Source organism: Chenopodium album, chromosome 2, assembly GCF_948465745.1.
Source record: "Chenopodium album chromosome 2, dcCheAlbu1.1, whole genome shotgun sequence".
Classification (NCBI taxonomy): domain Eukaryota; kingdom Viridiplantae; phylum Streptophyta; class Magnoliopsida; order Caryophyllales; family Amaranthaceae; genus Chenopodium; species Chenopodium album.
The window spans coordinates 1,551,436-1,563,345 of NC_137835.1; the positions used below are offsets into that span (position 1 = coordinate 1,551,436).

The 11,910-nt window shown below is 32.1% G+C and overlaps 2 protein-coding genes across 2 annotated transcripts; both read right to left on the reverse strand.

Annotated features, from left to right (window-relative positions):
• Positions 1-1,056: 1,056 nt before the first annotated feature.
• On the reverse strand, positions 1,057-3,394 carry LOC145592330 (putative WRKY transcription factor 41). The gene is made up of 3 exons (XM_081648774.1): positions 2,755-3,394; positions 2,515-2,643; positions 1,057-1,986 (listed from the first exon to the last, which is right to left on the reverse strand). Exons 1-3 carry the CDS (start codon positions 3,084-3,086, stop codon positions 1,362-1,364), a joined length of 1,086 nt encoding a protein of 361 aa, XP_081504900.1. The 5' UTR covers positions 3,087-3,394; the 3' UTR covers positions 1,057-1,361.
• Positions 3,395-7,571: 4,177 nt separating this feature from the next.
• On the reverse strand, positions 7,572-8,507 carry LOC145578927 (uncharacterized). The gene is made up of 2 exons (XM_081636225.1): positions 8,167-8,507; positions 7,572-7,759 (listed from the first exon to the last, which is right to left on the reverse strand). The coding sequence occupies exons 1-2, from the start codon at positions 8,440-8,442 to the stop codon at positions 7,751-7,753; spliced, it is 285 nt and encodes a 94-aa protein (XP_081492351.1). The 5' UTR covers positions 8,443-8,507; the 3' UTR covers positions 7,572-7,750.
• Between the last annotated feature and the right edge of the window lie 3,403 nt (positions 8,508-11,910).

An 11,910-nucleotide genomic window follows, 5' to 3' on the forward strand; every position in this document is an offset into this window, starting at 1 on the left:
GATTAGCTTTAACCTTCATCCCAGCTAATTCCCATCGCAGTTCAGAGCCTAGCTGTAATCCTTTTTTTAAAAAAAAAAAAATAAATAAAATAATGTGTTAACTAGAATACTAGTACAAGCAAAGAGCCCAACTATGCACTCTTCACATGAAATAATGTGTTTTGGTTTGAATATCTTAAGGTCTGATATGGTTTGATCTGAATTTTCTGATCTGATCTGTTATTTATTTCTATGGTTTGATTGAACTTTTACTGCATTTGTATACTAAAATATACTCTGAGAAACACTTGTCAAGTGGGTCTAATTAGATTTGTCTTAATGTGTAGTTTTCACTTCATAGCTGTTTTGTTTTTCCACGAACTTCCAAAAATATGGAAATAGACAGACGCAAATAAGATCTGGTTTAGTCTATTGTGATTTTTTTGGTCTGACATGGCCGGAGATGTTAATAATAAGCACTAGTAATAACTTCCTATATTAAGAAGAGAACATAGTCCTAGATTCGTAAGCTATGGCTCAGTACTAATTTCTTTTCATACATAATTCTAGTCACTTAAGTTTTATATTACTTGTTTCCTCAAAAAAAGTTTTATGTCACTTGTCATTCTAGAGTACCTGTGCAATTTTGTTTGTCTTAAATAAATACCAAAATTGTAGTTTACAAATACTCAAACATTAAACAACTTCTCTCTTTGTTCAAATTTAGCTGTAACATTGTCCAACATTTGTCATAGTTGTAAACTTCCCATTCTCTCTGGAAAGTTTCCACCATAAAATGTAAGCGGGGGTTAGCTAGAGAATTCAATCATAAACTACTTTTGATTTTGGAAACGTTAAATCTTTCCGAGACATTGCAAAATTTTTGTTTCATACAGGAGGAGTAAGCCTTTGGATAGAGCAAGGACTTTGTAAGGCTTGAACTAGACATCATCTGTCTTACTAAAAAAAGGAAGCAAATTGAAGGTAAGATACTTTTCTGTAATGCAATATTCACTCTGTTTTCATAAAAATTGACTGAAGGGCTGTTTTAGTTAACTAAAGAATTTACGGAGTAGGTTACAAGGGAAGGAGAAAAAAAAAACTAAATAATTAAAGTGTCGTCAACTAGCATGAAGCTCTTTGCTTGTACCACTGACTCCCTATAAACCTAGGACAAGCTTCCCTCTATTTTGTTATATCAGGTACTAACCCCGTTTGTTTCCTAGATGCTAGTTCTCTGATAATTTACAAGTAAATAATGATTCTATTGTTTATCCTCTCTGCCTGTCTTGTCTAATTAAATGAAATGCTCAAATTGAACTTTCCCAAAAATAGCCAACTGTGGGATTACATGTCGGATTGTTTTCTTGCTGTTGATGACATTATTCTTTAGCTTGAGAGAAGCTGTTAGGAAATGCCTGGTTATCAGACAAAAAACCCTCCCATGGATCCATTGAATAATCAATGCCTATTATTGGGGAGTTGGTTCCTGAAGTAGTAGCTGAAATTATTTCTGTAATATCTGATTCAAAATGTTGTCCATAGTTAACTCCTCCAAAGGTGCTGACCTTGCAAGGTGATGTGGAGAAATAAGTTGATTCTGAGGTGGCTGGTGATTGTATGAACGACTGAGGAAAACTGTTACTAGGGTGACTGTTATGGACTGTTGACGGTGTAAAGGCATGGTTTTCATACCCAAAATCTCTTGTAGGAAAGAAAAATCCTGTCTCTTGATTTTCTAAGCTTTGAATGTCAACTCTCAGTCCTGTCTGAAAATTTAGCAGCATATCGGGCGGCTGCTGGTAGTGCATGATGGGAAAATTGCTTTGTTTGTTGCGTTCTTGTTTTTGTGGTGATGTTGGTGCAGACTTTGAACGTGGGGCTAGTGTACAAGTATGAGTTCCCTTATAGGTGACGTTGAATTGCATGGGATCTTCATCATTTCGTTGCACCTGTTTGGTAGCGTAACAGCCTTGAATGTTCCGGTACGTGCATCTGTAGTAGCTTCTGTAAATGCAGAAATTAATCTTGCTGTTAGATTCTGATTCTAGTTATTTGCTCTACTTGAATTACCCCTTAATCACCTAAAAGGCTGATTGTTATGATATAAGTATTAAGTTTATTATTTTAAATTTTATAAGGATCTGAGATTTCATTGTAGTCCTACCTTTGATATGATGTACACTTTGTACATTTATAGTCAAAATTGTAGTAGTTTGGCTTTTTTTTTTTTTTTTTTAAAAAAAAAAAAAAATCCTTTCATGAGTCAGGTTATGCATATTATTCCTACTTTTTTAAACAGGAATTGCATGATTTTTCTTTTAAGTTTCTAGTTGAAACAGAGTGGAGGGCAAATATACAAAAAAGGATTGGTCTACATTAGATCAAGTCTTTGCTTACTAGAGACCTTAGGATCTATTTGGACATGTTTAAGATTTTCTGACAAAGACCTGGTCTGATGATAAATATGCATGTTCGGATGGACTTTTTGTCTTTTTACTTTATTAGTTTTATCTTGAGAAGCAGAAACCTTACCTGGGGTGTTTGGCTCCGAGTATATCTTTCTGACCATACTTCCTCCAGCTATACCCGTCCTCGGGTGGCCCTTCGGCTGCATTCTCAGAGCATGCCCTGACTTGGTCTGTCCAAGTTGGCATCATCTTTCTGCAACAAGTATCCCAAAATTATTAGAAACTTCTCGAGGTCTTTGTAACCAGGAAATGTAGTAGAATTCTCAAGGACTATAGCATTAAAACTCAGCTTGAAAGTCTTTACCTTTTTTTTGACAGCTCTACGCTATCTTGTTGAACATGAATCCCCGGGTTCAAATCTTCACTCTTAGGACTTCCAATGACCGAAAGTGGTGATTCAGGGGCTGTGGTTGATGGGACTAAATGCTGGTGAAACTGTTCCATTGACCCACCTAATCTCAGGATCAAAAGAGCCTTCTCAAGGCAAGAATGTATCCGTTCTGCCAACATTCCTTTAGTTTCACCTGCAAGTATTTCTGAACTCATTTGAGCCTTTAGCTGCTTAGCTAGCGCTACCCCCTGGTTTAGCTCCACGACCAATGATTCTTGCTCGTAATTGCCACAACCGTTTTCCATTTTCCTTTCTTGTTATTCTTCAGAGTGAAAGTAATGCAGAATGCTCCTCTGGTTTTCTGAACTGTCTGTTGTACAGTCGTATACCAGATCACCAGCTATTCTTGTTACTCTCTTGATGTAAGTTGCATGTCTCAGGTGTGTTACAAGGCATAACACAAATACGTATTAAGACATACACTTACAAGAGGAGGATGATCAAATAACGAAAAGAAACCGGGAAAGTTTACAGTTGCTGGTGTTTTCTTCTGTTAAAAAAGGCAGAGTGGAAGTTTAACTGTTTCAAAAATGTGTCTGAGACTCTGAAGCAGGAGAGAAAGGGAATTGCTGAGTTTATGCTTCAAAAGGGTGTAAATTGAAGTTGGTTATATAGGAAAGATTTATAAAGTGGTAGGAAAAAGAAAGAATTTGACCGAAAAGCAAGTTGTTGACAAATGAAAGTATAAATTTTCTGCAGAAGAATAGTCTATGGTCAATAGAAATTGAGAGTAAAGAACAAGGGATGAAAAATGAGTTAAAAATTGGAGTGATGTATGTAGTGCTGACTTTTTCAAACTTTGTTTTGATTGGTCAATTATTGAAAAAAATAGTTTTGATTTTAATTTAAGTGTTGAATAAAAAAGGGCTTGGACTCGTTCAAACTTTTGTTTCCGCGTGTGTATATGTATATTTTTAAAAAATAATTCATGGGATGATTGAATTTTCTTACTTTGAGCAATGATTAGGACTAGTATTTTTAAGGTTTTAGTAATTTATTAATTTATGTACTATAGAATTATGAATCAGAAAATATTGTGCAATGTTTTTTTTTTCCTAAGGCTAAATGATTTATGGGTCCTCCTAGACAATGACTTCCTATCTCATATTTTCTTTCTTTTATTTTTTGTGGTTTGTTAGTGTCTTGTTGACCCCCTTGTTCTAGAAGTGGTAAAATAAGACTTTATTTGTTAATATCCTAGATTAGTGATGTGTAGTTAAACTGAAATTGAAATAACTTTGAATTATCCAGTACTTAAGATGGAATTATACAATTATATATGGTAATGAATTTGTTGATCAACTAGGTTAGCACCCATGCAATGCACGGGTTTAACAGTAATTTATCTTTGGATTTTTGTTTTCACATTTTTTTATTAGCTCAAAATGTTTATAAGCTCACTTAATTGACCTCAATTATGCTAATAACGCGTATTAATCAATGTCAATTTTGTTGTTGTCAAAAAAAAAAAAAATGCTAATAACTCCTAAAAAGACTCCAACAACCTAAATTACCAAAATAATAGGTACCTATTTAAATTAATTACCTAAAAAATAGTTATTACCTATTTAAAATTAAATAGCAAAAAAAAATCAAAAAGCAATTGAGCGGGAAATCTTTTCATGAGATAGCGCCACATATACAACTTTGAAAAAAGATGACATTTACAATTGCTACTTTAGTATTAGTTATAGATGTTTGAAGTAACCTAAATTATAACTATTTTTTTGTAAGGTTTAAGGGCCTGTTCCGATTGACTGAACTCAGCTGAACTGAGCTGAGCTGAGCTGAACTGAACTGAACTGAACTTATTAATTAGTGATTTCTAACTACGGATTAGTGATCTTTGATTATTTATTGATTATTTATTACTATACATATGTGTATATACAAATGTACATATTATTATTATTATTATTATTATTATTATTATTATTATTATTATTATTATTAATTTTGATTATTATTATTATTTATTGATTATTTTTAGTATTATTATTATTATTATTATTATTATTTATTGATGATTATTATTATTTATTGATTATTATTAGTATTATTATTTCAATTATTATTATTATTATTATTATTATTATTATTATTATTTATTGATGATGATTATTATTATTTATTACTTATTGATTATTATTATTATTATTATTATTATTATTATTATTATTGTTAATATTATTATTATAATTATTATTATTATTATTATTATTATTATTATTATTATTATTATTATTATTATTATTATTATTATTATTATTATTTGGCTTTATATCATTAGCAATATCATTAGACGTAAATTAAGAGCTGAACTGAACTGAACTGAACTGAATTTCAACGGAAGAGAACATGCCCTAAATTGTATTTTATGTATATTGCCCCTTTTTCTCTCTTCTCTCTCCTCTCTCTTCTAGGGTTTTAATTTTCTTGGCCGTTTAGGCCGGAAATAGTCTAATTCTTCGAAAATTAGACTATTTTCGACCTCTTTTTTCTTTAATTCAATTTAGTTTTTTGTTTTGTTTTACGTTTTGGTGTATTTGTTTTGTTTTGTTCTCTTCATCTGTGAGAGTCTGTCCCAATTTTCTGGGATTTTGATTCTCATCTATGGATGAGAATTTTATTTTTAGGGTTCTTATAATAATTGGGAAGGTGATTTGAATTCCTATGGGTCTGAGATTTGTCATCAACCGATCGATCAAAACATCAGCGCAGATTGCGGAGGTCTCAACTTGAAAAGATGCAAAGACATCGAAAATCATTGCTCGCGTCAAGCTTGAAGCGGTGGAGTATGAGCTATGCCAAATATGCAAATTAGTTATGATTTTGATTGTAAAAGTTATGATATTTTCTCTAAATCTGTGGTTTACAGATCCTTATTATTGTAGATGTCGTATGGCTTTTATTTAATGATATTATTCTTCTCGTTAAAAAAAAAAAATTATAACTATTTAACTTGGATGAAATACTTATTTGATTTGTGTATATTTGATCGATTTTATATTCACACTCCACTTTAACTCTCTTTAATGATTTATATTTAAAGGAAATATAGCAATTACACGGTAATATTAAAAAAAAAAAATCTTGTATGTTTAATAAACTAAATGCCCACTTTTTCATTTTTTTTTGAAACGGGAAGCATTAATATCATTAAATAATAGTCATACGGCATCTACAATAATAAAGATCTGTAAACCACAGATTTAGAGAAAATATCATAACTTTTACAATCAAAATCATAACTAATTTGCATATTTGGCATAACTCATACTCCACCGCTTCAACCTCATATTTTCCCACTTTTTCATTTGTTGATGATTAATAATGATGAAAATTCAAAAGTATATGAATTTCAAATTAGTTAATAGTTAAAAACAATGTAAAATTTAATACTGTACTCCGTATTTACATTCTCAACTCCATTTGGACAAAATAGACCTAAATCCGAAGCTAATGACCAATTAACCACCAATAATTGAGAACCCAATGAAGTGTATATTGACATATTGTTACCCAAGTACGTGGAGCACATCACGGCTCCTTCCTCTACATTATTGTCTCAAATCTCCTATGAATTGAATTAGGTTGGGTTTTTCAATTTGGTACGTAATTTTCAAAGTTTCCATTCTTTAGACCATCTGTTGGTGCATGGTAAATTATGTCTGATCTCGACAATTCTTGACCCTGTTTATGGAATGCATTAAAAGCTAAGTTACTATTTTCCTACAAAAACATGTTTTTGCTATCATGAAAAATTAACTTTTATGCATTTCAAACCGGGTTAAGTTTAGCACATGCGAAACAAAATTAGGAGTAGACGGCTTAGGTTTTATGCTCACACTAAACACGTATTTATACTAGTACATACGAAGTATTAGTGATATTACTACAACAGATATTAACATATCACGATTTTTTGGTTTCGTTTGGATCCACTGTTTCAAGTACACAATCTTAAACTTTCATTTAAGATTTGAAATCAATAGTTACATTAGAATTTATAAGTGTAAGATAAACAAATTAAATTAAATGTATATTATGAGTAGTTTTCGATTCATCTCTTATTTATAATTTTGGAAGTCACTTATTCAAAAACGAGTGTTTTTTTCAATGTACATCAATGATATACGAGTAATATTACATGCGACACTCAGCACTTCCCTAAGCTTATACAAACTATAATTTTACAACTATATTTGGTTCGAAGTACTTTACATAGTAAACTCTTTCACCATTTGAATTTTCTAAGAAAGACAGTAAATGCTCCTATTTGTAGTTGTTCTTTGTGGTACAACATTCGTCCTATTTCTCTTCCAACAATAATTTGTCACTTAGAAATTTCCGTTATACTCCGTATGTAATTACAAATTTGTACATATTCGTACCATATTTATCTAGAACTACTTCTCACTTCCTTCTGTCTGACTAGTTGAAGTTTTGACTAACTTGCCTAGGCCTAATTATTGAACTTTAAATGAATAATGTTCGAAAAAATTATACTGGTTCCAAATTCATATTAATCAAATCTCGTCAAAATCAATTTCATTTTCTTCTAGAGTCTAAGAAGCCATATATGATATTTTTGTAGACGAGATTTGACTTTTATGATAGTCCTCACCCCAGAAAGTCCAAAACTCCACCATTTAAGCAAAATGAAGTTCAAGAGTGTTAGTCACAATATATGATTAACTATAGTTTTATAATCTATAATAAACGAGGAGTACAAACAAAGTATAGTCGTATAGATAAGCTATAATAGATTAATACATGATCTCAGATCACAAACTCTACCAAATAGGTAATAATACAGCAGTAATTTGCCCAAGCCTAAGGCAAATTAACTAGGTCTTTTTTATTCTTCTGATAATACTCATAATTAGTTGCTACGTCGTACTGGCTCTTAGTAGGTCTGCAAAATACGAAAAGAACGTTATTTCATTGCCAAAGAACAAATTTTACGTAACAGAATTAATTAAAAACAAATACCAGTAAAAGAAAATTTTAAGCCTAATAAATATGATGGAAATTGATTTAACTTCAATTTGAGAGTTTTTTTTTTTTCCTTGTAAAACAAATGATGTTTTACATACTATATAATACAGTTACAACTTTATATGTATAGTTAGTTATGAGATTTGAACATGACTATATTTTTTCTTATCACGAAATCATAAAATGAAGTCAAAACAAGTTATGTAAATACTAATTAAATAATACGTAAAGTTAAACTGTATTATCTAATCTGAAACGAAGAAAGTATAATATTATATGTAAAACAGAAACAATAATTTAAAAAATAATAGTTGGAAGACATACCCTCCTGTAGGGATCATAGACATTGTCAACATAGCGCTCACCAGTCCTCTCGATGTACTCGGTTGGTCCACCGTGGTGATGGTGGCGGTGGCCTGGCACGACATCAGTCACAACCTCGGCCACAACCTCATTGTGGTGGCCAACCGGAAGCACACGGTTACCATATTCATCAACCCTATACTCGGATGAGTACGAGCCACCATATGGACCTTCACGGACGACTTCCCTGTCCGCCTCGTAGTAGTTGTTTCCGTAGGGGCGGGTGACGTATGCCATAGTGGGTTAATTGGATGGTTTACAATTCAAAGCTCTTAATTGAATTGTAGTTTTGTATTGCTTTGGTTGATGTACGTTCGAGGTTATGCAAAAGGGATAACGTGCATGGTGTGCTTATATAGTGGTGCAAAGTATATGCATGCATACTTAAGAGTCGGTTTATTTGGAAATGCTTTAGTTTATTTGTGTCGAATCCAACTTCTACTGAAAGAGACCATCTTAGGATGACATCGATGTTATTCCTCTTCGTCCTTTATTATTTGCATCATTTTCACTATCTTCAAATAATATATTCCATTATGAATATATTCAAATTTTATATGACTATTTTTTTTTCTTCCCATAATTTATTGAATTTTACTGTCAAAGTTAATGAACTTTGATTTTTAATTACAGATGAGCAAACAATTAGGTAAAATCGAAAAAAAAAAAAAAAAACTTTAGCGATCTATCTCTTCATTTGTCACTCCTCCACATCATTTCCATCTGTATTCTATTTTTAGATTCTATTTCAAAACCATTAAATAAAGTGTTCAGTCTTTGTTTATCTTGTTACTTTTCCAATGTCTTAAGAGATTGTCTATAGGTTTATAGTTAGAAGTACTAAACTGGCGAATTAGGCGAATATCATCATGAAGAAAAAAATTAAACCATGCACAAGCACTTAAAGTTTAGATAACCAATTATACAAGAACTAAAGTATAAGCTTATGAAGAGCTAACTTATACGTAGTATAAGCTTATGTAAATTTTTTCTTCATAGGATTTGGTTGTGGTTTGGGTTTGCAACCCCTTATAATATCTACAACGCAAATAAAAGTTTTAAAAATTGTAATGCAACATAAAGAAAATATAAAAATAAATAAATAAATAAATTCAAGAAATTATAAACTAAAAATAAATATTACATAAATAAAATTATATTAGATAAATAAAAGAAAATGTTAATGATACTATTTTATACCAATTAATATATATACCTATATACTTTGTACTTTATTATTTGAAAAAAAATAAAGTCAACTATTAACTACATAATCATTAAAATATTATTGTAGCCTTTCAATCGGCCACTATAAAATTTTCATAAAGAACGTAAACATAATTATATCCACTATAATCTTTTGAAAAAATAAACTTAGCTTGCTTGTATGTCTTTGTAACTAATTTTGAGAGCTTGCGATAAGTTTGTATATGTTGGTCCTTTTTCCTAAAGTTTGTTGACTTTGACGGACATTGATCTTATAGTAGTATAATATTTGTCGCATCTGGTTTCCTCAAAAAAAAAAAAAAAGTTGTTAGTTTGTTACGGGCAAATACTAGTATATCGGCCAGATAAACGAATTTTTGTTAATCTGATGACATTTTTGTAAATATATTGAAAAAGCGTGGTTATTTATTCAGTACTTTTAGTGAGCTGTTCAGTTTGCAACTTGCTTTTACTATTTGGTGAGGAAATTACACATATACCCCTCAACTAGTATATGAAAAGACACATGTACCCTTCAACCGGTACTTGAAAAGACAATTATACCCCTAGATTTATCTGGGTAATTAACTGGGTACAACTCATTTGTTAGTGAATATGTTTAAGGTCGGTGAAGGTCATTCTATTTATTAAATTTCTTTGTCCATATTTGTTAGCTAGGCCTCAAATTCAACAATTTAATGAGTTATTTACCTTAACTGATTCAAATAGCACACTTGAATCAACTTTACATTTCAAACTACTATGAGTTTTTTTATTATTATTTTTTTTATTTTAGGATGACAATCTAGTCTGGATCCGACCCTACTCCGCCTCGATCTGAGGTAAAAAAATCAGCTCCGAGTTCGACCCCGTTAAAATAATCCGACCCCGCGTCGGATCCTACAAAAAATCCGAGAAAAAAAATCCGACTCCGAAAAATATCCGACTATGACGCGCGGATTATCCGACTCTGATAGATCGTGGATTTTGGTGTGGGTCAAGGTGGCATTGAGTGTGGGTTGTAAAGGCCCAAATAGCCCAATTTCTCAAAATATATTGAATAACGAAAAAAACTCGTAGTCGGGTTAAATCGGAGTCGAAGCTCGGATATTGAATCGGAGTTGGAGTCTCGAAATCAGATATTGGAGTCGGAGTTGGATTTAGCATCTGGCTTCCTGTAGGGTCGGAGTCGGATTTAGCATAATCCGCTCCGAATCCGACCCGTTCCATCCCCAGTTCAAACTAGTAAAGGTTTCTTAAATTAGCATACATCTTCCACACTTTAAATAAACGTGACAGTACAAAAGTAGCAAGTAAAGAGATAAAATTTACTTCGTAATTCACATAATGCTGTCAAGTTTCAAATCGAAACCGTTTAACTGCCCGAAACCGACCGACCCAAATGAGAACCGAATCGATTAAAAACCGATTTTTTTGAAACCGAAAACCGACCCGAACCGTATTTTAGTAAACCCGAAACCGAATCGACCCGAATAATGTTAAACCGTATAAGAACCGGCCCGTTAACAAACCGAACTGAAAGAAAACTGAACCGAAAAAAAACCGAACCGTATCTAACCCGAAACCGGTTCCAACCCGAAATCGTTTAAACTGGCAAAAAAACTGCTTACACCGAACCGTTAGCAAACTGCTACCCGTTTGCACCGAACCATTTAAAAACCGAACTGATTGTAAACCGAACTGGTTATAAACCGAACCGTTTATGAACCAAACCGCTTCTAAATTGAACCGTTTACAAACTTTTTTATATAATTAAATGGATTTTTTTTTTTTTTTTTTGACGGGGATATAATTAAATGGATTAAATATTAGAAATCTTAGAATTTATTTAAAAATAGCAAGGCAAATCATTCATTAAGGTCTTAAGGATAATCAGTGTTCACAAACAAGAGCAAAACAAGCAGGCTCAGACCCTGCCTCAAACTATTAGCAACACTACTGCCTCTAGTCATGTATACATTTGAGGTGATGAAACCAAATGAACAAAAAACTTGTAATATTAAGTACCAAGGCTTGGCTGAAGGCGTAATAAATAAAATTAATTCACAGAGAATATTAAGCATATGATTACATTGATTCTGTGAGTAATAATGAAATAAAGATGGGAGTGTGCTAGTGACATGAATATACTATTAGGCTATGTTTTAATTCAGATTCAACTATAATTTAGTAAACTTTAAATGGAACCGATATGAATAACGTTAAAGTGGTTAAACAAGCGAAGAACCGAACCAGTTATAAACTGAACCGAAAAAGAACCGAACCAGTTAAAAACTGAACCGAAAAAGAACCGAACCAGTTATAAACTGAACCAAAAAAGAACCGAACTGTTTCTAACCCGAAACCGTTTCCAACCCGAAACTGTTTGAACCGGGATAAAAACCGTTTACACCGCACCGTTAACAAACCGCAACCCGTCTGCACCGAACCGTTTACTACCCGGACTGTTTACAACCCAAACCGAATTAAAACCGCTTA

What these genes read in the sequence shown, in the direction of transcription:
- LOC145578927 (XM_081636225.1), bottom strand. Translation starts at nt 8,442, where the DNA reads ATGGCATACGTCACCCGCCCCTACGGAAACAACTACTACGAGGCGGAC.
- LOC145592330 (XM_081648774.1), bottom strand. Translation starts at nt 3,086, where the DNA reads ATGGAAAACGGTTGTGGCAATTACGAGCAAGAATCATTGGTCGTGGAG. An exon ending in GTAGAGCTGTCAAAAAAAAG is followed by an intron (nt 2,644 to 2,754) that starts GTAAAGACTTTC and finishes TACTTGTTGCAG; the next exon opens with AAAGATGATGCCAACTTGGA. An exon ending in CTCGGAGCCAAACACCCCAG is followed by an intron (nt 1,987 to 2,514) that starts GTAAGGTTTCTG and finishes CTGCATTTACAG; the next exon opens with AAGCTACTACAGATGCACGT.